The sequence below is a fragment of the Fringilla coelebs genome (genome assembly GCF_963513975.1).
Source record: "Fringilla coelebs genome assembly, chromosome: 2".
Classification (NCBI taxonomy): Eukaryota; Metazoa; Chordata; class Aves; order Passeriformes; family Fringillidae; genus Fringilla; species Fringilla coelebs.
In genome coordinates this window covers 35,507,943-35,534,816 of record NC_140029.1, presented here as the reverse complement: position 1 = coordinate 35,534,816, position 26,874 = coordinate 35,507,943, and the positions used below count along the sequence as shown (strand labels likewise).

At 38.8% G+C, this 26,874-nt stretch overlaps 1 protein-coding gene across 1 annotated transcript; it reads left to right on the top strand.

The window, feature by feature from the left end:
• Positions 1–3,642: 3,642 nt before the first annotated feature.
• On the top strand, positions 3,643–20,133 carry LOC311150941 (arylsulfatase D-like; the record flags this gene model as incomplete). Its single annotated transcript, XM_084200998.1, is given in 14 exon segments — positions 3,643–3,656; positions 6,730–6,795; positions 7,718–7,858; positions 8,588–8,706; positions 9,530–9,652; positions 10,493–10,735; positions 10,738–10,915; positions 11,806–11,942; positions 13,641–13,678; positions 13,681–13,792; positions 15,137–15,208; positions 15,211–15,298; positions 16,103–16,224; positions 19,775–20,133. Coding segments are annotated over 14 exon segments (1,812 nt in total).
• Positions 20,134–26,874: the final 6,741 nt, after the last annotated feature.

The following is a 26,874-nucleotide window of genomic DNA, read 5'->3' as shown; positions in this document are numbered from 1 at the left end:
ACCAATCCATGTTAAGTCCACCTGCTTCAGCCCCGTAATAAACTAAGCAAAACTTTTTTGGCTAAATCTCTTCAAGTGACTGCTGAGGCAGCTGCAGACCTTGGGGCATTATTGTGGAATGATTTTTGTTGGAAGTTGATTCATTCATGGTTGACAAGTTTGGAGAAAGAAATGGTAGAGCAGTCATATGTAGTAACAGCTGCTGAAAAAAATAAGTTTTGGATAAGGTTTGCAGATAATCAAAATTGTTTAAAGCTAGTGTGTCCACAAAAAATTAGCTGGCCAGTTTCTGCTGTTTGGGCCTCTGTGGGATTTGGTCTCATTTTGCAGAAATGTGTAGACTGGATTATTAGAGTCCTCTGATCTCTTATGTGGAGGTACCAGATTTAATAACTGATGCTCTGCTAACTTCTGGTTGTACCTTTAAAATACTTTCAATGCTGTAGAACTCTTTCTCTGGAGTAATTTTTCCTCATATCCTGTCTAAACCTCCAATTACACAATTTGAAGTCATTTCCCCTTGTGCTGTCACTTGTTATTTGGGAAAATAGACTGCTACTCCTTCACTTCAACCTCCTTTCAGTTAGCTGTAGAGAGTAATAATGTCTCCCATGTAAAAAGTTAGAAGAATTTATTTAATTCCTCTTTTACCTCTGAAATCAGGCTGGTGATTGTGTCTAATTTGCTGCTTTCTATAAGTTTAATTTATTTTCAGGATTGCATTGCTGCATTGCAATGCCATTGCTGCCATTCTCTTCAGGCTGGCAAGTTTCTGGCTCCTTCCTGAATGCATTTGTTTGTACTTGGACAAATTAGAATTGTGTTGTTTGAATTGATCCTCCTGGGATTTCTTCCCCAAGAACCCTGGACTCAAATGAATCAGTTTACCTGATGCTTCATTTGCTTTAAGTTTTTCCTTTCTTTACCATCATTTAGGAAATTAAACTGTGTTAAAAATTATGTCATTATTTCCCCCTGCCCTTTTTTTTTTGATCATACCCTGACTGTGAGTGCCACAGAACTAAAATTGTCTTTTCCTTTGTACAAGCCCTCACAGAGGCAGTCTAAGGTGTAAGGCTCTTGCACAGCTACAGCTTCCCTGTGATATCTTGAAGGAGCAGATTTCTTGACTAGAAGGGTGCTATAATTTGCAATGCTGTCATTCTCCAGATGCACATTGAACACAGCAGTGTGAGTTTAGCACATAATCAGAAGGAAAGCACAAGCACCAATTTTTATAGTTTAATAGGGTTTCTTCCACATCTGATTGCCTGTGCCAGTGGCTTCTGCTCTGTGCTCCAGGTCATTGTTCATAAGCCCCTGTGAGCCATTGTTAATAAGGCTCTCAGTCACTGTGTAAGTCCATATTGAGTCTTGTAAACAGAAGTTACATCATAGTTGCCTGTATTTTTCTGATGTTTTGCACTTATCTGATTCATTAAGCAGATGTTGTACAATCCCTCAGTAATACTAGCTGCCAATTTTTTTTTTCTTTGAATGTTTCCAAGTTTTAAGCAATGAGATCTGTTTCTTGAGTGGAAGTCTCTGGCTGTGCCACTATCATAATTTCCAGAAATAACATTCTAGGGAAGGTTTACAAGTGTATGTATCATATGTATGTTTTATACTCTTTCTTTCCCTGTTGCTTTCAAAGTTTACTGGTGTTTAGTAGCTGAACATACAGTCTTTCTCCACGGATTGCTGAAAAATAATCAGTTGGAGCTCTAAGCATATAGTGCACAATACTGCTACATAACAACTTGGAATATGGACTTGAAACAGTAAGCAGTATGTTAGCTGAAGTGGAATTTGTCCTTGACCCTATCTTAATCCACAAGCAGGATCACCACAGGGATCAGCAAATACCCAGTATTTAATACCATGAGAGAATAAAGAGCTGGGATGGGGCTGAAGACACAGATAAAAGCAGATTTCATAATTTGCACCTTTTTTCCTTTTAAATATGAGACAGGCAAGGGTGGAGAGCATTCCTCTTGTCCCCATCTTGGAAGGAAGAATGCCTGAGTGACTCAAAGGGGCTGTCATAGACTGCTCTTTGCAAGGTCCTTTTAGAGACCTTCCCCCTGCAACTCTACCTAAATGTATTAGTGCTCTGAAAGGATTCATTGTGCCACTCTAATTCCCTGCTACTCTAAAGTGATACAAGACTGGCAAATAGATTTTTTTTCCCCCAATGTCTGAGATAGAAGTGATCCTATGGAATTTTATGTGTCATATCAGTATTTATGCTCACTCAGAAAGCTTGTCAAAGGGAGAAGGAGCTAAATGAATGCTAGTGCTGGATTTTAGTACTTAAACTTGTGTAAAAAGGCAGAAAAGAAACATCAGTGTAAAACACACAGTGCCTCAAAAAAATAAAAAAAGTTTTTCCTGGCAGAGAATTTGTTGCCTGTTTACAGCAGGGGGTAAACAGCAGCGTTCTGTGCTCAGGTGCAGTGAAAAATTGGTCAGTTGAAGAGGAGGAAATACTGCTTGGCTCAAGCTGCAGAGATGAAAATCATCTCCCTTCTGCTTTGGTGTTACTTATCTACTTTACTATTTTTGTTAGAAAAAGTGTTTAAAACTTACTTCTGTGGAAGACAATAAGTAATCATGGCTGTTTACTCTGTGTTAGGTCAGTGACCTAGTGGTGAGAAACAGAATGTGAGGTCTTTGCTTCCAGATAGAGTTTTGCTAGCAGGGAAAAATGTGAAGGTGTGGGATTTTTTTTTTTTTTTTTTTTGGGAGGGGGGTGGTGGGGGTGGCAGGGGCAGTGCAGTTTGTTTCAGTTTGCATTTTTATGTCATGTCAGCAGCAGTATGGGCCCATCTTCAGTAATAAATGCATCGTGTGAAAGATGTAAATAGTCAAAGAAAAGTTTAGTCATAATTTGGATGAAAGCCAGTAAAAGTTAATAGTCATATTATTGGCAGTTTTCAAAGATCTGCCATTCCCAAAGTATGATGTAATTTTTGAGAAATATTACTTTTTCAAGTCTGCACCAGAAGCATCACAAGCTGTTAAGCAGTCATACAAAATAAGTATTACAGTCAAATAGATGTGAATAACAGAAGCCAAATGTCACAACATAAAAATAACTGTGCATAGTCATAAGTGCAAGGAGGTAAAAAAATAAAAAACTGTTTCCATCCTGGTTATCCCTGCCACTAGATTATATGAATCTGATAGTTTTAGCTGCTTCATCTTTCCATCTCACCGACTCCCTCTCTCTTCTTGAACACAGTCTTAAATTCAGCAATTGCTGCATTCAAGTAGCACAGAGAGCTAAAATGTCAGCAAATAAATAAGGCTACTACAATTGCTCAAGAGCTTCTGAATTGTAAAATGTATTACAGCAGAGCTAAGATCTGAAAGAAGGGGATGGATAGTAAACACTAGAAATAAACACAGCACGGGTATGCCTGCCTTTCTAGTAAACACAATGAAAACAGAAAAAACAATGTCACAGAAGAAAAGGAGGCCAAGCTAGTCCTTTTATCTCATCTGGAAGGCTGGAAAAGCTGTGTGGGAGAAACAAGACCATTTGTAGCATATTTTGTTATTATATCATCTTTTCTGAAGCACTGAAATAGAGCAGTGACAGACTATATACAAATTTTCTCAGAATTAACCAGATAGGAAATGGAGAAGAGGCGGTAGGAATGCTGTGCTAGTGTTTGAACAAGAAGGACTTTGTGCTTTGCCTGGAATTCATGAAAACCTGCATAGCTGCTCCCATTTGATGGCTTTTCCAGCTTCCTGGCTGTTGCTGGCAGGGATCCCAGTGTGCCCAGGCTGGAGAGAGGGGGAAGGGAGAGCCAGAAGAACAGGAGCCAGCTCCTGCCCACTTTCACCCCCACACCTTGTAGAGAATCAGGACTGCCCAGCACATCCAGGAGCAAGAGGGATTTCTGAACAAGAATTACTGAGAAGAGGGTTTGTTTTCCTCATTGTTAAAAGGGACTGGCCTTTTTTATTAGTCCTGATGATCATTTTATTGCGGCTCACTGGCTTACAGAGGGAATTACTGTCTGATGTATTATTGGATTTCTGTAAGAGATTGCTGATTTTTAGAGGCTGCCGTTAGATTTATAAATCATGTTGGGTTTTCTCATTTAATAGCCAAGGAAACTGGACAAGCCCTAGGGCCCAGTAGTGGGTTCATCACATCCTAGTCCTGTCAGTGAGAACTTTGCTTTCAGAAGGAATCAAACCCTAACAGACAAATGTGAATATGCATATTTAAATTGTGGTGTTTTTTTTAGTCTGTGTCGTCATTCTTGCAGTCCTTCAGTAAGAGAAGTGCTCCTAAAATGGCTTACAGTAAATCAGATAGTGCCACATCCAATGGTACTTAGATCTTTTTAATGCCACCAGTACTCAGCTCAAATTTATGGTTTTTCTGAGGGACTCTACGTAAGTTTCTGTCTAAACACTGATGTGCCTGCTGTGACCAGCTGGCTGTGATGCAAGAACCTGTGGGGAGAAAGTAGAAGACAGCAGAGCTGTTGTATGAGCTTAAAAAGCTGAACACCACCATGGGAAGTCAAGGGTTTCTTAGATGTTCAGATCTGTCTGGTTCTTTTGCTCCAGGGGCTGATCCTCAGCTACTTGGTGTAGACTGAAGATTTTCACAGTAACAGTATTGTAAACCCATTCATTGTAATGTTTGGGTTTAATCCTGTATGAGCTCTTTAAATGTAATGCTGCCAAACAGTGGCTGGGAAGGCAGAGCTCTGCCTGTTGTTAATGCACCATGAAGATATTGCCATTGTAGGTGATGAGCAGAGCTGTCAGTCATCCTCTGTTGTCACACATTCATGGCTTCAGGCACTTGCCCCAGCTCACTGGGGCCCGGGGGAGCTGCCTGCAGGCTGTGACACTGAAGCACCACTACACTGCCATCTCAAAAAGATTTGAGATCCTCTAGCAAGTCCTTTTCTCCATATTAATACAGCCTGCTTTTTTGATAGTGGGGTCCTGGCATCTGCATTCACAGTAAGGTCATGCTTCAGACAGCCACTGCACTGAGTCTGAGAGGCTTTGCTGCCTTCCCAATCATCTCTGGCCCATGCACTGGGCAGGGAGGATGAGCTTTCTGTTCTGCCTTGTGGGATCCTGCCAACAGCAAAGGGAAACATCAACACTGTAGAAAATTCCATACCTAACAGTGATCGAGTTTGTTGGGTATTTTGTTGCTTTGTTGTTGTTCTTGTGAGTTTTGTTGTTTGATTGAGGGGCTTATTTCTGTTTTGCTGGGGGATATGTTTATTTGTTTTGGTGGTAGTGGGTTTTGGCGTTTTTTCAGGTTTGTTATTTCCCTTATCGTCTCAGCCAAAGAAGAATCTGGATGTTGCTTGGAAAAATCATCAAGGGACCGCAAGTTCTGACTCTTTTAATACTGTTTTCCTGATCAGAATAACAATACCTGCTTTTTTTTTTTTTTTTTTGTCATATGGCTCATCCTCTGAAAAGCATGAGGCAGGATTTACTCTGCTCTGGGCAGTTTAGTATTCCTCAGGCATTCCAGGTGAACTCTTGTGTAATAAAAAGCAGGAAAAAAGCTCTCAGAAAATGCTGTATTTTTATTTTTGGAGGAAAAAACCCAAGTCTTTCATTATCAAGACAGAACTTTTCAGTTCTCTGTGTTTAGAAGTGACTTTGTGTTTACAAATGTGTCTTGAGTTGTTATAGAAGAAAATGTTCCTATTACTTTCAATCTGTTCCTTGGCACAGCCAAAAACATCTTTTGTCTTGTGCTGTTTTGAAATAGCAAGAAGTGTGGAAAAGTGGGTATATTGCATGGGTGGGATAGTTCCAATCTTTTTCTCTCTTCTCAGGGATGGAATGAATGGCATCTCTAATTTAGCTCAGTGTACACCACAAAGCTGAGCACGTGCCAGTCTCCACTGGAGCCAGTGTTTACCATGTACTTCTGCAGAACTCCTTGCACAATTCCAGTGCAACATTATCTGTAGATCACCTAGGTCATTCACAAGGAAAAGCACTTTCCCAAGCCATTTTTTTTCCCAAAGTGACTGTTTCAGCAAGCAGAGAAAATCACTTCCACTCATAAAATCTGCTTTTCCAGACAAAAATAAATATTTAACAAAGAAAAAGATTATTTCTAGAATTTTAAAGTCCAGGTTGACTTCATAGAATTGGCAGGTAGAAAAAGTGGCTTGTTAAATTTACAAATGTCATTAAGGTTTGGAGTCCTTTAAGGAAATAGTCATAAAGGTATTCATGTTTCAAGTAACTTCTAGTTTCTAGAAGTTTTTAATAACAATTCAGATAGAAACCCTGTCTTGTATGTACTAGATGGCATCTAAATCAAAGAACAATACAGCCTCTTTCCTAAGAATGACAGTGACAACATTAGTTTCCACGATGGCTTTTATTTGATATATTTTTTGTAGTTCATAAGCTCACAGTAAAGGATAGATTCTTTTTTCTTAAAGTTGATCTCAGGTTAAGTAAAAAGTAAGATAATAGTTTTACCTCAGTTGTAAAATGATGAAAGCATTCCTTTCAGTGAACACCAACAATTCTGTGCATGTATTGAGTAATAGGCACCTCTGGCACTTTTTAAAAGCCATTAACATTTTGCCTTCTTTCCAAATTCTCACAAGTCCCCCTGGAGTTAGCAGCAGCTGTAAACAGACCAGACTGCATGCAAAATCAACAGAACTTCTGAGTCTGGATTTCTTTCTTTTCCTTTTTCATCAGAATTTATATGACTAGGTACCTATTTCATAAAATGGAAAGCTATGAAGTTTACCAGGAAAAGCAACGGTAAGAAACACATTCACTGAGGCCCTTTCCTGGATTTTAGGTGTTGTGCTCAAGAAAACATAAGCAGATAATCTTTCATTTTCCCTGCTACCACCACCCCCATAGCAGCTAATACAGGTTTGGCTCTATTGGCATTCCAAAACCTATTAGCCTACTTTCTGTAAGACATGGAGGTTAGGAGTATGTAGTGTATGGTATGGTACACTCACCATATATTGATCATACTGTAGTATCTACTAATGAACTAATGTAGTATCTACTAATGAACTAGCAGTCAGAAGATGTGTTCTAGCACATGTATTTTAATTCAGGTGAGCATCTGCAAGCTTCCAATGGCAAATACTTTGAGCAACTAAAATGTGCAGAGATATTCTTAGGGTCTCCTAGAAGATAATCAAGTTTAAGCCTGTTGCTGCACCTTGATTTTGCAGGTGGTCCCACGGCTTAAGGAGCACTTTCCAGACACTGTGTGTAGCAGGGGGTGCAGTAAATGCCACAATCAGATGCCACAATGACCAGTCCAGCCACCTTTGTGCTCCTGTCCCACTCATTCCAGGAGCCTTAGCAGGAGCATCCTACAGCTCCATACAGGGCAAGCCTTGGGACACTTGGAATTATCCAACGACTCATTCTGCTGGGAACACCTGCAGAGATCAGTGCAAATGTCAATAAAGAAATTCAGACACAAAATTCCTGTGGGAAATAATAGAAGTAATAATAATAACAACCCCAGAAAATTGTGCTAATATTATAAAACTCAAGGGCTTCTAGACATATTCAGGAGCTCCATCTGCTGGCACTCTATGATTGCTGTTTGCAGCTATACTGAGTCCCGATAAAACTTTAAGAATAGTAGTTTAAAGTCTATTGTAAAAATTACAACTGCTTTTTTGTAATGTTGCCTCTTTACTTTTGCTTTTAGGAGATACTTAAACATTTGGCTAATTTTATGCCTGTTTCCAAGAACCTCTGTATCAAATCCTTCAAAACCTAACTTTTTACTGATACTGGCTGATGACCTTGGTATTGGACATGTGGGTTGCTATGGCAATGATACAATAAGGTATGAAATAAATTCTCCCTTCCTGGTGAACTTCATTTAAAAAAACCTACTGATGATACTTAACATTAAAATTCATTATTAATTTATTCATTTATCCAGATACGCTTCTTTTCAAACTATGTACAAAATGCATGTTCTACAGTAATTCCTACTGGAGTCATAATTGTACAGGCATGCTTGAGAAACTTTCTGGGACTTAGAACTTTGCAAATGTGTCTGTGCACTGTACTTGTCAGGCATGAGTATAATACATGAATTCCCATAATTCCAGGGCTGAAATATGAAGGAATGAGGTTAGAATTTATAATCGGTTAACAACTCTAGCTGACTTAATTTTAAATGACACGTCAGTCTATGCAATATATTTATCCCTGGTGCAGTTATCAATCTGTATGTAGATTTATTGAGAGAATGATGTGTCCTTGTTCTAGCCTATTATTTTCTTGGATGTTGTGTTGTGAACAGACTTTTTTTCCCTATGCTGCATGGGATTTTGTTTCTCCTCCCACACCTTTTTTTTTTTTTAGTTATTAATAAAAGCACATTTACCCATAGAAACCCCATTTCTAAGGAGTCAAGGTATCTCAAAAATACATGTGAAACACAGAACCTTTCTAGCTGAGATTTTTGTAAATTTGATGGTGATATGCTCAACAAAATTGGGACGAGTGGCATGCCATGAATTTCTGTGTAATATGTTTTCATCAGAGATGGGACTTTTCTCTTTAGGACCCCTAACATTGATGGCCTGGCAAAGGATGGAGTGAGACTTACTCAGCACATTGCTGCAGCAGCTGTCTGTACTCCAAGCAGAGCTGCTTTCCTGACTGCTTTCCCCATCAGATCAGGTTGGGCCTCTCTCCAATGGTTTGCTGCAGTTAGTCTAGTCAGTGTTGATATTAAAAATCCCCTTAAATAAACCATGTTAAGGAACAGTTAATCTTGGGATTTTGAGCCTTAGTCAAATGGGAAAAAGTTAGAGATGACTAATGATTGATTTCTATGGGAAAATCCGCATATAAAACATATTATATGTGGTCAAATGACAACACAGAAATGGGCAAAAATCCAAACACTACATAGCACCCAGAGGTAGAAAAAGAAACGAGAAAATTGTGTGATGTTGTATGTTCAGTGGCACTAGGATTATATTAAATGTAATATTTTTAATATCCTGGCAAATTTTTCCCCAGTGAAATATGTCAGACTGTAGAGTAGTTCTCAGCAATTGTGTCTTAAAACATATTTACTTCAGCCATGTAAATTTATGACAGAAGACTTTTGCCACTGCATATAGCAATAATAATCAGTGCAGCTTCTGATGTGATTCTGACTTCTGGATAAAACTTATTTCGTTTTTTTTGTTGGTTTTTTTTTTTTGTTAACATCGTATTTTGATAGAACTTTGATTGTAAGAAGTTGCCTAATGTCCAGATGTAGGTATCTTCCTGCCATAGCTGAGGCATCTGCATTGGACTAGCATGTGATGACATGGAACTTGGAAAAGACATAATTTTGGAGGTCAAGCAGAATATCCTATGGCATCGGAAATGGTTTATAAAAAGGCACTAGGTTTAGGCAACTGAGTCCCATTCATTGGAAAGCACAATCTGAGAGGACTGGAAATCTGAAGTCTGGCTTGTTTTATTCCAGACTGTTATTCCTCTCCAGGCGTGGCATCCAGCACTCAATGGCAGGTTCTCTTCTGGAATGGTGGTACAGGGGGGCTCCCACCAAATGAAACTACTTTTGCCAGAATACTCTACCAGCAAGGTCATTCTACAGCACTTGTAGGTATGAAACAAAGTTGTTGCCTTTTTTTTTTTTTCGGTATTCTAATTAGGTCACTTCTGTAAATACATTTTTTGGTCAAAATTTCCAGGATCAGTTAAACTAGATTTTCTTGTATGCATGATTTTCAAAATCAGCAGGGTTTTTAGAACACTGTCCACAAGTCCAATGTGAGTACAGCACACCTGGTAAATCCAAAATGAGGTGTATGTAATACATAAATACACAGTGCAAAGGGAAGTAAATTCAAAGGAAAGAATCTTGTTTGCCCAGTACAGATTGCTTTAGGATGAACCAGCAGAGATATTTACTGATGTATTAGAGCAGAAAAATGTCATCTGCCAGTTGGCACTGAGACGCCACAGTGGTCTTAATTATATGAATTTCATCACAGTGGTCCTAATGAAACTGATTTCAGCAAGGTTTTTAAAACTCTCTCTCACAACATCCTCATAGGCAAACTCTGAAAGTGTGGGCTGGATGAGTGCACAGGGAAGTGGGGTGAGAGCTGACTGAACAGCTGATCCAGGGTGTTATAATCAGTGCCACAGGGAAAAGTTGTCAACAGCGCTGTCCCTAAGCACTAAGACCAATATTGTTTAACTTCTTCATCAACAATGAAGATAATTAGGGGACTGACTATCTCTCTTATGAGGAAAGACTGAGGGAGATAGGCTGTGCAGATTTGAGAAAAGATGGCTGGGAGGGGACCTCGACAATGTCTGTCACTGCACTACTGCTGCACTACCGCTCTGTGTCTGTCCCCATTCCACACCAGCTCCTCCCTTGGCTGCACCTTAACAGAGAAATACAGGATTTAAGATCTTTGCTTTTTATTTCTAGGGAAGTGGCATATGGGTGTGAACTGCAAAACCCACCATGATCACTGCCACCATCCTTTAAATCATGGTTTTGATTATTTTTATGGCATGCCTTTTACCCTTCTCAATGAGTGTCAAGGCTCAGATGACCCTGAATTTGCCAAGACTTTGCAAGATACATATTGGCTTTACACTCAGATGATCATCCTTGCAGTATTTACCCTTGTGATTGGAAAACTTGCCAAATTATTCCCAGTAAAATGGAAATAATCATCTGTCTGGCCATCTGCGGTCTCCTTCATTTCATCTCCTGGTTCTCCAGCTATGGTTTCACCAAGTACTGGAACTGCATCCTGATGAGAAACCATGATACCACTGAGCAACCAATGAACCTACAAAAAACTACTTCTAATATGTTGAAGGAGGCAATTAAATTCAATGAAAGGTAATCAGCAGAGGTGAGGAGCAGGCTAGGGGGGAACAAGCAATACTGGGGGTAACAGGCAAAGGGATCCTGGCCAAATACTGTGCCTTCTGCCAGTAGGAACAGAAAAATGATCTCAGGGTGATGAATGCCATACAAAGTGTCATATGAAGTTAATGTTTCAGAAACAGGAGAGTGATAGTGAATTTGTTTAGTTTTGTGGGTTTTGTTTATTTTTTTCCCCCAAATGTGTCCTTCATTTATTTTTCCCCCAAATGTGTCCTTCATTTATTATCAGTAACCTCAACTTGAATTGAAAAAACTGCTAAGTTTTTAAAAGTATTTGTGTGCTAAATCTGAGCATATCCATATTTTTGTCAGGATTTAGGGACTGTGTGTTTGTTTTTTGAAGGACGTGAGATAATATAAATTCCTCCTCTAAAACTTTGAGCATAGTTAATCTCAGGTTCCTAGGATATTCTACCTGGCTTGATGTTTCACTGTGGGTGATATCTGCCTCTTCCATGAGAACACCTCAGGTGGCCATGATGCACATCCATGTTTAAGTTTAGGCAAGTGAGTCCTGTTCTCCTTGCTTCTAGGAATGTGTCAGTCTTTTGGCTATGACCTCTTCTAGTTGTTTATTTAATGTTTTGCATGTCTAATTTTGAACTGGAAAAAGAAATGACCCATTACTGTTTTGGTCTTAACATAGACAAAAACATCTTTGAGGGGTATGTTTTAATCCCTTGTGCTTTCCAAAACCTCAAAGCCAAAAAGATGTCAAAATAAAAATTGTTTAGATCTCAACAATATAAATATAAATTGAGAGAGTAACTGCAATACCACTGTTATATTTCGTGTTAAGTGACAGTTTGAAGAGAAATGACAGTTGTTTTCTTTTATTTCAGAAACAAGCATAGATCATGTCTTCTCTTTGTTTCCCTTTTACATGTTCACACCCCTCTCATTACCACAGAGAAGTTTCAGGGAAGAAGCAGGCATGGCCTGTATGGAGATAATGTAGAGGAGATGGACTGGATAGTTGGTAAGTCCTGGTCTTGAAAAAAATTCTTCATCCTCTTGTATGTGGAAAAGGCATTAAAGGGGTCATCACCAAACTCCCTTTTGGCATATGTAAAAATCAGCGAACCCACCTTTTACCTAGTTGATTTCAGAGATTGCCATACCACAACCATACAATACATCTTTTTTTATTTTCTTAAGATGAAAGCTTAAACTTTCCTTGTAAGGATTTGTTCATTATCTTTTTTTAAATTACATGCTTCTACTCTGAAGTGTTCAATGCAGTCAAATAACCAAATAATTGATCATGTTGTTAATCAAAATGTGTGATATTTCTCCAGCTCTGGTCTTAGAAGATGTAGAGAGTCGCTGCCTAATATTACATTATATGATGGTTGTTTTGTGTGCTTATGCATTCTTATTGAAAAAAAAAATCAGAATCCTCTCCTAGCCAAAATTTAGAAAGATATGAAGTTTCACTTAATAAATTGTGTGAAGTCAGTGATGACTCACTCAGCTCATAGTCTAGGCTCTTGAGTACCAATCAGGTTAAATTTCTGATTGGTTAATAAGGTTTAAAAACCTAACCTTTACTTAGTTTTTTCTTTCCAATTAGAGAGAGAGAGATAGCTACTGTTTCTGTTTTGTCAAAAATGAAGGCTCTATTAACAAAGTCATTGCCTCCTGTCAAGACCACGATTCAATCCCTGAACCTTTTTTCCCCCAATAAGCATGTCTACAAAATCGTAATTTGAGAGGAACCGGATTTCTTTCAATAGACAGGCTGAAAACTCCTGCAAGATCCAGTGGAACCAGAGGACTCAGCCATGCTCCTCTTTCCTCTTTTGGCACCAGCCGCCTTCAAACATCAGTTCTGTAAGCAGAGATGGATAGGAGAAGTCAAGATATAAAGAATGTGCTGTTGAAACAGGATAGCAGCTAATGAGGACAAAACTCTCCAGAGCTGGATAGCTCTTGATTTTGTATAGCTCTCTGATTTCTCAGAACCAATATACCTAGACTCAATCTAAAGAATTTTTGTGTTTGGTAAGGTCAATAACTAGTTAAGGAAAGGAAAAGAAAGGAAAGGAAAGGAAATTGAGCAAAAGTGGTGATCACTGGCTTGTGCTTTTTTCTTGTACAGTTCAGCTTTTGCTGCTGCTTCTGTAGGTATGGAAGTTGTTCTTGGCAAATATATTTTATGCAGAAGATGATGAAGACAATTAATTGAAGAAAAATCACATTCTGTATAAACATTTAATGATATCAGTATAGAAAACATTCCTTATGAAATTAGGTTTGAATTACAGTATATGAAGTTTTTATTGCTACAGCAGGAAATTATTTTGGTAGACAGTATGCAGCCTGGTCTCAGAGTCCTTGTTCAGTTCCTGGTGGGACACAGCAGTTTTCTATGGTTAGTAATCAGAGCAGCACTGCTATTTAAGCTTTTCAAGATGTTTGAGGCTACATAGTGAAGACAATTTTTGATGCAGAATCTACAGAACAAAGCTGACAGAGTATTTTGACTAGCTTGAATAAAAGTATCACTCATTTATTTTCCTTTTTTTTCCCTGTTTTTATAGACACCAGAAATAAATGTTATAAACATTCATCAGCTTTCTCTTGGGCTCTCACTGGCAAATGGACTCAGTCTTCACTGAATGTGGAGTGAAGACCTAAAAAATCTGTGTCTGCTGATGTTTTGCTTTGTTTATAGGCAGGCTTCTGGATGTTATTGACAAAGACTATTCAAGTCCAAAGAGGACTTGAAGAATACCACATTCATTTATTTTGCATCTGATCATGGAGGATTCTTTGAGGCTCACAGACGAAATTCTCAGTTGGGTGGATGGAATGGGATATATAAAGGTAAAATTTTAGTAGTTTGTAGATGCATAAGACTTCCTCTTTAAAAAAAAGAGTGGTAGAAAAAATATATCCAAAAATACTACATTTAATAAACTATACAATGGGATTATAATCTTGGATTGTAGGGCTGAAACAGAGTCAGGCCATCTGCTATTCATAGGGCTGGGGCTGAGTAGAGGGGCAGGACCACTCCTCTCAATCTGCTGGCAATGCTCTTCCTAATGCACACTAGGATACCCTTGCTCTTTTTGGCCCCAAGGGCAGACTGCTGGCTCAGGGAGCACTTGCTCTTCACCAGGACACCCAGATCCTTCTCTGCAGAGATGCTTTCCAGCAGGTCAGCCCTGTAATCTTCTTCCTAAGACACAGGGCCTTGCATTTACCCGTGTTGAATTTCAAAGGTTCCTCTCTACTCATTATCTATGTCAACACTAGCAGATATCATGATGCCTATTTTTCTTTACTACAGTTTTCCAGTTTCTCACCCATCCTATATAAGACTTCTAGACTCTCTAGGACTGGCTAGCAACACAGTGACAAAAGTTCTCTGAAATCTCTTGTATGTACTTCCTTCAGATTACTGAGCCTTGAAAAGCCACCGTGACATCTTGGGCAGCTTGGCACTTACTGTACAATGAAGACTGAAAGCTGCATCCATCACAAGTTTCCCTACAGAAGAAGAGTCATATGCACATTGACCTTGCTCAGCATCACAATGCACATTGTCTAGTACTGAGTTACTTGATGAGCCACACAAGCAATGTTTGATACAGCTGGGATCCACCCCCACACAGTCCTAAATGTAAAATTAGCCTTTAGTTCTTGATAAGAAGATTCCATGCCAGAAATAGATGCAAAAGAGGCTCACTCGAATAGCTTACAAACTAATCTAAGGAATTCACTTCCACTAGCTGAACACAAGTATATAAGTAACAAGAGAGTCCAGAGGGGAATGAGAAATGTGACTGGGGAGTTCATGATGAGAAATCCTGATGAAATCGTGCCTGCTTAGAGAGGAGGCAAGAGGGGATACAATATCAATTTAGATATCAATAATAGAAAGACATTACTATTTATGCCCACATACAGCAGAACAGGGGATATCCCAGTGAGACAAACTGGCAAAATTAAAAAATACAGTTTAATTAATAAATATCTGTAAAACTCACTCTTGCTATTGGCAACTGCATATTAAAAACAAGCAGATAAATAAGACACACATACAAATAATGAGAAGAGCTACTGCTGAATGACGCTCTACTCTTTTCCAGGATTTAGTGTGTTTTCATTAAAGGAGCATAAAATTCTTTTATCTTTTTGATACCTCTTCCCCTTCTAAAACAGGTGGAAAAGGAATGGGAGGCTGGGAAGGAGGAATCCGTGTCCCAGGAATATTTAGATGGCCAGGAGTGTTACCTGCGGGACAGTTATCAATGAACCTACAAGCCTTATGGACGTTTATCCTACAGTAGTTCATTTGGCTGGAGGGGCAGTGCCTCAGGACAGGTACAGAGGTGGCTTCATAAAACATATTGCTTCTCTTTCTTTATTCAAACAGAAGCTGACTGTGTTGTGCATCCTAACAGCCACGCGTTAAATTCTCTTTGTTTCTAAACCAGGCAATTCTCTAGGGTTTTTTTTCTGCACAGCTTTCCCCATCTTGTCTGCTTATGTGAAAAAGTCAAAGAAAAAAAACCATATGTTGTATCAAGGGTCATGTAGATAACTCAGTTGTCTTATCACTAAAAAGCAACTTGGTTGATTTGGGACAGTAGGATGACTGAAAAAACCAGACTTCTCTAAAGGACATGGGAAAGTGTGGGTGGCTAAGCCATTTCAGCAAAAAGCTTAGAAGTACTGGTAGATTGTAACTAAACCCAGTGACAACCCAGATTGTAACTGAATTGTTAGGTAGTTCAGTAAGTGGTTTCTTTTTTTAAAATTATTTTTACAAAGCCTGGAGCTCACAGAGCTGTCAGTGCTTTCTATTTCGGGTGGCAAAATTAAAACCTGTGAACCATGCCTTCACTATTGTTATCACTTCCAGGAAAATTACAGTAACGATGTCTGATCTCCCCAGGCAGGATATGTGAACTTGCTGTAAATGCAAACACTTCTAGTAACTGCTAATTACTGGTCTCCACACATTCATCCAATTAAAAATCTCAGGGCTCATTAGCTGAACAGTACCTTGGTTTAGTGATGACACTTGAAATCTTAATGCTGCACACAGAGAGTGAGTACTGCTCATGCTTCAGCTGCAGACTTAAAATTCTGAAGGTGTCTGGTGACTCTGGTCCTCTCCATCAGGGTCATGGATGGGCACACCTTGCTGCCCCTGCTGCAGGGGACAGAGCAGCACTCCAGGCATGAGTTCCTGTTCCACTACTGCGGGCTGTTCCTGCATGCAGTGCGCTGGCACCAGAAGGACAGTGAGTATAAACATCCTGTGGTGGTGTTCGCAGGGCTCCCAGGACGGGGGAAGAGACGAGAATGTTGACTCCATGTTTCAGAAGGCTGATTTATTATTTTATTATAGATATTATATTAAAAGAAAATGATATACTAAAACTACACTAAAGAATGGAAGAAAGGATTTCAGAAAGATGGAATGGAATGGAATGGAATGGAATGGAATGGAATGGAATGGAATGGAATGGAGTGGAATGGAATGATAATAAAATCTTGTGACTGACCAGAGAGTCTGAGACAGCTGGACTGTGATTGGCCATTAATTAAAAACAACCACATGAGACCAATCAAAGATGCACCTGTTGCATTCCACAGCAGCAGGTAATCATTGTTTACATTTCATTTCTGAGGCCTCTCAGCTTCTCAGGAGAAAAATCCTATCAAAAGGATTTTTCATAAAATATGTCCGTGACAACGTCCCCCTCCTGCAGACCAGAAATGATGCAACATCCTCTAGCTTCCAAGAGAATATAATGTAAAAATGTACATATACACATATGTGCACATATATATGTATGGGCTTCATTCATTGTCTCAACCTCCCAGTTCTTCTGCAAGGCCTCATTGTTTGTTGTCCTGCCTTGCCTGAGATGAAGGGGTTTGTTTCCTAAGAAGTAGAGCTTCAAGAATCTCTTATTATTCTTAGAGATCTCTCTTTGTTTCTCTGTAATGCACACCATTTTTTGTGAGCACAGAATGTCTCTCAGCAGAGAAAGCTGTGTCTGACTGCCCCAATTCCTGGATTATATTCCTGCTGGAAGAATCATGCCACACTTCCTTAGGGAGAGGATAAATTCATACTCCAATCAAATGGGGCATTTGAAGAATTGCTTTTCAGGTTCTCCTGGTGTTTTCCTTGCCTAAATTACATTGCTTGTTCTTCTAAACTATGTAAGTTCCACTTAAGTACCTATGCATACAACATGCAGATACAAGGTGGATTTTGTGCCATTTCATGTTCCTATGAAGCCATGTGCACATTTAGATTTTTTATGCGTGCCTTTCTACAGTTTTTCCCATTGAACCATTTATGGCAAGGGGCCTAAAAACAATACCATGTTCTGCATATAAAACACCAGCTAATCAAATATGTAGCTCAGCTTTCATCCAAAAATTTTGATTTTTTTGCTGCAATTGCAGTTTCTTCTGATTGGGCTGACAGACCAGGCTGTTTTAGTTCATTTAAAAGTGTCACACTCACTTTACTTATTTATTATCATCATTTATTATCATTACTTATTTATTAACATCTGTCTCTTGAGCAGCCTAGATACCTAGATATCGAGCCATTGTTTCTTGATGTCACCCAGACAGGACCTGTCCTTTAAGACCTTCACTGAAGCCAGAAGAATCCTTTGTTTCTATGTTAAATAGCCATTTCCTTTACCTCTGCACCATAAGTCTTATTAGTGACAGTCCCTTTCTTTCTGCTTATTAAACTGATTGATTGTTAGGAGGTGGGTTGGAGACATGTTTGGATTGAAGCAGCAGGTTTCCTTTCCCTTGGATATATTAAATTAACACACTGCCCTGACATGTACATGCACCCTTCAGATTCTGTCAGAGCTACTTCAGTAGCAAATTGTATATCCCTCTTTGCCTCTTGGAGATGAGTGAAACCCCCACTGCTTTTATCAGCGCTGATTTCTATCTATTTTTTCTTTTATCCTTCTGTAACCCAGCTGTCTACTCTGCTCACCAATGCAGGTTAATTAGAATCAGCCTCTCTCTATCCTTCTATGTGAACTAACAAGGACTTGTCTTTCTTCCACTCTGCAACTCCAGTAATTATTTGCAGCTGTGAAAAGTGAATGTTAAATTATCAGAATCAGTTCTCCCCAGACACTCAACACTCACTACCATACAGTGTATAGATTTTAAAGAATTCAGCTCAATTATTTATGGAAAAGAATGACTACTTAATTCAGTTTTTCTGAACACTGATCACTAATTTCTATGTACATCTAGGTCAGTCCATGTGTCCATCTGATATAATAAATGGTTACTTTAGTAGTACTATACCAGCACTCCAACTAGAGCCAGATAATCAGAAAACATGCATGTCCCAGGGAGTGCTTGTTTTAACTCCTTGTAAGAAATATCTATGCTGATATGACTAATCAACAGACATAAGAAGCAAATCCCATGCCCTGGGCACCTTGATATCACAGAGGATGCTTGCACTTCTGTCACAAAACAAACATTCTTTTGGTAACAAGACGGGGATAAGCTTGAGGATGCAGTGGACATGCAGCCAGCAGCAAAGCAAATACTCAAAGAGACCTAAGGAGTATATGTCTGCCCTCATAAGCTGTCAGAAAGTTGAAAGATTTCATTTTTATTTCCAGATCCATGATAATCTGAGCTGGAAAGGGCCCATAAGGATCATCATGACAGCCCTTAAGGAAATGACCCATCTGGGGATTGAAACTACCACCTATATTGGCAATATCGCCACTTTGCTCTAACCCTTCTTCTTTCAGAAAACATTCTTTATCCTTTCTTTCACAATTTCAGAAATGGAGATATCTAAAATTTTTCTTCATTTTCTTACACCTAAACATTTCAGAACCATTGAGACAGCATCCCTCCATAAAAGTGCAGAAGCAGGATGTGGAAATTGTGTGGTGAAAATAAAGAAATACAGAGCCAACCACCTAGCCAGCAACTGGATATTTTAATCTAAGATATTACCTGAATCTTAGTATGTCTTATTTGTTCCTCTTCACCTTTTAAGAAGTTTCAAAATTCTATTTATTCACAAAAAATTGTTCTAGGGTAGTGACAAGAGAGAGACTGAAGAATAAAGCTGCAGGCTCCAGACAAAAAGAACAGCTCTGGACACTAGAGAAGAAAGGAAGAAAAGTTCAGCTGACTCCATTGAACCAAAAAGAAAATTCCATGTAGGGACAATGCAGTTGTCAGCTCTCTATTGTTTTGAGCACAGAAGTGACTCCAAGTGGTGAATGCCCCCTTTCTTCTTGTCTCCTTTTTCAGACATAGTGTCTAATTGCTGTCTTCTTGCTGGGTACATCCTTGCCTCTGAGTTCAGTGTAGTGCTTTCTAAATGTGGGGTAAGCAATAGGAGAAAAAGGAGGAGGGAGGCAGAAGTAAAATATCCTGATGAACTACATTCAGCTGTAGTCCTAGTAATTTACCACTTTTTCACCACAAGTTACAAACCTGTGCTTATCCCATGGTCAGTACAAGAGCTTAATGAATTACAAGCTCTAAAGCTGTGAGCTATTTGCCTTCTTCATGTTAATTTAAAAACTAGACTCCAGATTTTAAAGGCCTGCACTTACCACCCTTTTTGAAAGTGTGCTGGAGGAAGATGAGCAGAGAAATAAGCTGTGGTCAATTTCTGCCTAAATGTACTTCTTCACTCAGATGTACAGAGCCAGAAGAAGAACCACCTAAGCAGATCACTTAAACATGAACCAGCCTTTCAGGGACCACCCCCAGCTCCTAATGACATTAGGCTGTTCAAATGTGCTTCTCCTGTGACAGGTGGCACTGTATGGAAAGCTCATTATGCTACTCCAGTATTTCAGCCAGAAGCCTCTGGGGCCTGTTTCAGAAGAGGAATTTGTCCATGTTTCGGGGATGGTGTAACCCATCATGACCCTCCACTGCTGTTCAATCTCTCACAAGATCCGTCTGAGGCAAATCCTCTATCAGCTGACACTGAGCCCTTGTTTGACACTGCAGCGAGGAGAATAAGAAGAGCTGTGGAAGAGCATCGCAAGACTCTAGCTCCAGTCCCACTACAGCTGTCTCCTTACAATAATGTATGGAAGCCATGGCTGCAGCCATGCTGTGGGACATTCCCATCCTGTGGGTGTCATGAAGAAAATAACAAAGCATAGTCTAATACCAAAGTCAAAGTACAGCTAGCTTTAAAGAAATTGATAGTTTTTCACATTCACAGGACTACACTCAGAAAGAAATTAAAGATTCAATTATACTGGGATAACTAAAAGGGACATTAGTGATTGTTTTTTTCAACCTTTTCTCTTATCCACAGAAATTAAGTAAGGCTGTGGTTTAAAAAAAATTAGGGGTCATCTGTGTAATCTATCTCTCAAGTGAATAATTCAGGATTAAATGTCAAATAAGTGAATCAAAATTTATTTTCTTACTGGCTTACAATTCAAGCAAATGATGACAGCTAAAAAAGTAAATTTTCATAGCAATTGTCTGGATAGGAAACATACTTGTTGAGAGAACTGGACTGAGCCCAAGAGGGTATCCCTGTTCATGCCTTATGTTTTTAATTAAAATTAACCTTTTGCACAAAAATGAAACTATTATGACAATGAAAAAAAATTAAATATAAAATTGCACATTTAATTTGGAAATATACCGAAATGCATTGGCCTCTCAGAAATAAGCACATATTAAATTACAGCAGTTTTTTGCCTCATTATCTGTGCACTGATTTGTCTGTCATGCAAGATTTTCTGGGGAAAACTGAACTGACAAGGATGTTTTAAAAATTAGCTAAAGTTAGCACCCCAAGAGCAGTAGCAAAGTACCTAGCTATTCTGAAATGTTAAACCATAACAATTCTTACTGATATGTGTTTTCCATGTAGTTAGGTGGTCTCACTTGTGAGAGCATTGAAAATCATCACCCCGCTGCCTTGAGAAGATTGCAAAATTTGGGACCTATCTGTGAGACCACTTCATAAGCCTGCATGTCCCACTTGAGTGACAATGCCTCCTGAAAAATATTCTTTTTTTAATGAAAAAACCAGTATGTGTTCAGTAGGAAGTGTTAAAAAAAAAAATTCACCTCACAGTCTCATCACTTCTGTACACAGGTCATCTTCCCCAAGCCAAAGAAGTGTCAGCACTCTGTACAGTCATTAGGGGAAAGGAGGGTATTAAAATACCTAATCCTCTCTTGCTGCCCTTAGGTTAAATAAATTCATCTCTCAAGATATAATCCCAACCACGCTCTTGCAGGGATTTTGTGTCAAATTCAATTTTCAAATGGATGTTCCTGTATTTTTCCTCTCAAAAAAAAGTAGATTGTGGGCAAGAGACTCAGATTCAAGCTTCAAAGTCTTCCTGAACACTGTATATTCAACTCCTACTGTACAGGTAATGGTCACCCAGGCTTTAAATAGTAACAAGTGATGGTAAGTGCTGCAGAGCAGGTACTTCAGGTGACATGTTTCCTTAAAGCTTGCTGTCTCAAGGAGCCACACCTGTGCAGCTCTATTAAGGACCAAGGTTGCCTGGGTGTAATTTTCTGTCTTTTAGAAACAGGAAGAGACAAGAAGGCCCATAGCAAGTGTCTCTCTCAGCTCCTGAGCTGCCCCAACAGATCCCTTTCACCAGCCCTGGGACAAAAGAGGATGCAGTGTTTCTGGGAACCTCCTGACTTGCCCCTTAGTGTGCAAGGTTGGGGTATGGTGAGTCACTGCTGTTTAAACAGCATAGGTTATGACCATGATGCAGCACCAAATGCAAGTCTAAATAGCTGACCAGGCAGTTCTCCAGGTTATTTGCCATTTCACCTTTTCTCTAAAAGATCAACAAGAAAGTTAAGTGGAAAACATTCCACATAAATCATAAACTGACTGGATGCCTCAATGTCACACTTAATAGAAGCATCCAAAAATATGTTTGTTCTCACTTCCTGATAGTGTTTAAATTTGCACCAGCATTGCTACACAATTGTCAGACTTGACACTTCCCTGTGCCTGACAGGGACTGAAACCAGAGCAGCTGCATTTCACTAGATTCAGGCAAGGAGAAAGCACAAAAGATCACATGTTTTAAAGCCAGTTTGGCTGATTCAGAGATGGAGGACAAATCTTACTGCTCAGTGGGGAACAAAGCCAAAAGCTGTCAAGCCACTCAGCTCAGTAGCATCTACATTATCAGTTAGGTACAAAGATAAGTTTTTTCTCTTTTCACTTCACTGGCTTCCCCACTCACCCACTCCAATCTTTAGCTTAATTATCAGGAAAAAGTTATTCAGAAGAAGATGGTTGAGCAGGTTCCCCATGCAAGTGGTCACAGCACAAAGCCTGTCTGAGTTCAAACAGCATTGGAATGATGCTCTCAGGCCCATGGTGTGACTTTTGGGATGTCCTACACAGGGCCAGGAGGTGGACCCCATGATCCTGCTGGGTCCTTTCCAACTCAGCATGTTCTATGACTTACACACAAGAACATGCCCACACAAGAACTAGGCCATGATGAGAGCACTTACCAGGGGCTGGGATGGTGTTCAAGCACTCACTCAGGATGCAACCATAGACGCAAACTTTAGGAAGCCAGACTAGGAAAGCCAGCACATCAGCAAGACCCAGAACTCCATCTCTAAACACAGTGTGAAAAAATCACCCTGTACAAATGTAGACATTAAACATTGGTTTAACTCCTCATTCCTCTGAAAATTTAATTTGCTGAACTGCTGTATAGAGTCAGATGCTAAGGAGTCCATGGTATCCATGGACTCCATGTTGCCTTTCTGACATCCAAACAGATAATTTTATCTTGGCTGGCATCTGTGGAAAACCAGAGGCACTTTCAGGCAGAAGGAGGAGAAATTAGGGCTGGCAACATAGAGAACCAGCTTTTGTCAACTGTTGGGAGACCTCAGCCAGGCACAGGGAAAAGTGCTTTTCCCACACAGAGAGGGAGAGGGCAGACAATGCCCACAGAGAATCTGCAGGCAAGGAGAGCAAAGTAATAGGAAATTGTTGAACTGGATGCACATCGCTCCAAAAAACAGAGAGGACAGGAGAGAAAACTATTTTAACTCCTAAGTTCCTTTCACTGTCTAAAGCTAAATGTATCTTAAATTGTACAAATTTTGAGGAGAAGGAGACAGTGGTAAGCAGGAAAGGGAGGTTAATTATTTCACATGTTTCATGCAGATCCTAGCCATGGATTGGTTGCAATTTTTTTTGTTTGTATCCACTTTAACAAGAACATTTAAGCTCTGCAGTAGCTGTTCCTCTGATCTTCTGGCAAATGCATATTCCTCATAAAGCAGATGAACCCAACATCACACTCAAGTTGTCCTCATGAGCCCTTTGATGTAAAATGCACTTACAGGCAAAAGCTCTGTCACAAAACCTTTTTGAATAACACTGGAAACTCTTAATTCTGTAGGTTTCCTTGAAAAAACATCTGTAATGGTATTTTTCAAAATATATCAATATAAGAATAAAGCCTAAATTGTATGCTTTCTCCCTTCTTTTCTCATGGTTTCTCCCTTTGTAGCAAGGCACAAGGACTATATAAAATGGCCTGTTAGGAAAACCTGAGGCAACTGGTCAATCTCCAAGCTATACAAGAATGTGCCTACACATGGTTTAATATAGACACCATAGAGAGGGAAGTATTACTGTGTAACAAATGAAGTTTGTTTTACTGAAAGAGCTGTGGTTGTACTGTGTAAATGTTTGACATTCATGTTGTATGAAGCTGACTTCCACTTTACTCGTTTGATCGTTATTAAATGACATTTGGAATTGTTGCATTAGACTTGAGTCAACAGAGTAATTGTCAAGTCTCAGAGGAGAGAGAGACAATAAGCTTCTAAGAAGCCTTACTTCACCATGTTTAAATATTAGACACACTGCTTTGCTCCCTGCTGGGACTCAAGGGAGTGCCAGCACACAGATCACAAGATCTCATCCTCTAAGGATGCAAAATTGTTGTGTAACAAATAAACTGAGAAAAGCAACTTGAGCTCAAAATTTACCCAGTTTAAAATTTCCTCTGAGTATATTTGAGAGACATTACATAAATGACCAAGGAGAAACAAAAAACCTTTTGCTCATTACAGGTTTTAGGTTAATAAACACATACACAGGCATATATGTAACGCTGAACTCAATATGACACTGAAAGATTTTTGTAGGATGCTTTGATTGTAATGTTACATCTAATCAACTCAATTAAAAAGACTCAGATTTATTCAAAACCTTGTTTCTCATTGAATTACCCTACTACTGCATTACTAAGATCTTTTGAATGCCAGAATAGAAATGGCAACTCTCCATGTTGAGATAAATGGGGTTACTAGAGGATCCAAACAACCCTGGCTTCTGCTCTGCCATTTCTCTATAAGCTGTAAGTAAAAGGTTTGGAAACAGAAAGAATTAATGGACAATTGAAAAGGAAAAAAAAAGCCTCTAAACTAAACAAAACAAAACAGGTACCCATCCATGACATGCAATTAGTTCTGTTCCAAGTACTTGATCCTGTGAGAAGGCTCTGAAAATCTTATTGCTCTAAAATAAAAAAAAAAAATAAATCTGGTTTATGTATTTATCATTGTTCAGAATGATGCACAGTGCCATAAAATTGAACAAACACTTCTCCAAGGCAGTTAAATATTATTCCATCCTGAAAAGTATTAAAATAATCACAACCAGGAGACTGGCTGTCTTGTATTTTTAGGGTTATTATACCTCCAGTTTGTTGAAGTTGAAAGGCTTCTCACAACAGAGCAAAATTCAAGAAAAAAATTCTTGCAACTGTATTTCTTTTGCCTTTATTAATATAACTCTCAGTTTTCTAGAAATTATTATTTATAAGTTTAAATCAATTATATATTATTGCATTTTTTTAGCTACCTTTGCTGTAATTATGGCATGATGTTATTACAAAACAAAAGTTTATACAAGGATGCAAAACATAACTTGAGTGTAACAGCTTTTAATTTTTAGCACAAAACAAACTATTTATGAGCTACCCATGAACAGAATTTTAGCTGAAACATTTTGCAACCAATATGCTGACAATGCAGACTACTTCAGTGAGCAGTCTTAACTGACACGTATTTTTGGAGGCTATTTAAAAATTGACTACCGTTTATTTAATCTCATATATTGGGTTGATAAAAAACCAACCAAACAATAAAACCACAAACCATGAAAAATTCAAACCACAGAAATAAAATCCAAAATAATAAAAAGAAAACTGGGGGAACTGGAATGTGAGATTTCAATTAATGAGATATGAATTAAGAAAACAGGTCCATTTAATGTTATGTTCAAGGTCCTAGGAAACAAAAGAGTTTAGATTAGGAAAGCAACAGAATCAGATCCATTAAGAAATCAGTAGACATACTGCAGACTTACTGGTGTGAACCAAGCTGTTTATAGGAGCACACAAAAGTCCCAAGAACCTGCTACTAACCCAGCCTCCCATTCATGGATGGAAAAATCAAGGTGAAGAAAACCAAACAAAACAAAGCATTTTTTCAAGTACCAGCTTTAGAAAAACCATTGCTGTGAGCTGACTGATTTAGAGAGGCAAAGAAAACTTATTTCCCAAGAACAACCCAGATGGAAATGTCCTCACAAAACACTAGACAGTAAGTAAAATGATATTTCAAGAACACCAATCCCTTTTTCCTTTAGGCTAGGAAAGTTCATTAACCCACACGTCTAAAATTTTCAAGAATTTTCCTTGTGGCACACCCACACTATCTCCTTCTTATACATGAAGAGCACCCAATAAAATTGTTGTACGGCAAATAAAAGCTGTGAATAACTCTAAGCACATGACAGAAGAATTAGCATGTTTTGTTTTAAGCACAAGTTGTCCTCTCTAAATACAAATTCTGTCCCACAGCAGTAAGTCATAGTCTGGCCTGTTCAAAGATGAATAGTGCCACCAAAAAGCTTACAATTCTTAACTTTCTTTACCCTAAAAATACTCGAGTCTATACCCCACTTCAATGTGGGGAAAAAATTCAAGGTGAAGCTCAGCAGGTTTTTTTTCTCAAGACTCATTTCAACTTAGCAAGGCTCAGCACTGTGGTTCATGGCCACATACAGCCCATAACACCCATCAGACCTGCCTGTGACCCAGGAGCTCAGAACTCATGGCCATAAAAGCCCAGAATGCTGCCTGAAGCACAGCACTGGATTCACCTACAAAATTCTCCCTTTTCACAGCCTGGTGGCAACAGTTGTGTGCTATAAGCCTCTGCAACACTACATTACCAGTAACTAGTTCAATTTTTTGTGTGTGAAGACAGGACACAAAAATTAGGACAGGGCTCTTAACAGCCTGACTTTTCCATGAAATACAATAAACCAACTACTGTTTGCTAATACAAAAGATCCTAAACATGATAATTATGTATGGCTGTAGAAATAATTATTACTCTCAGCTTTTAATTCTGCTCAGCAGGTAATGCTAATGTCTCAAAAGCAATTCAATAAAATTAAAAAATATATTAAAGTAACTAGTTATTCACAAGTAATATTCCCTGGCATAATGTAAACAACCTATAGCTCCTCATTGTCTGTTAAGCACATGACTTCAGATTCCTTTCCATTTCGTTTATTTCCATTACATTATTGTACTACAATTCTTTGCAAAACATTGTATATGCCACACAGAGTACCATTGTACATATTAAGAGTTTGAAATGTATTCAATGACACATTTCACTAAATTCATATGCCTACTTTTAAAACCTTTCAGTCACTGATTTCACATCAGTCTTTTTTTTCCACGATCTAATCAATGTACCAAATAAGAGCTAGTAGTTAATATAAAATGTACAGCTGCATGAAGCATGAGTCCACATTGCTGGCCACAGCTTTACATAGTCTTCAAAAG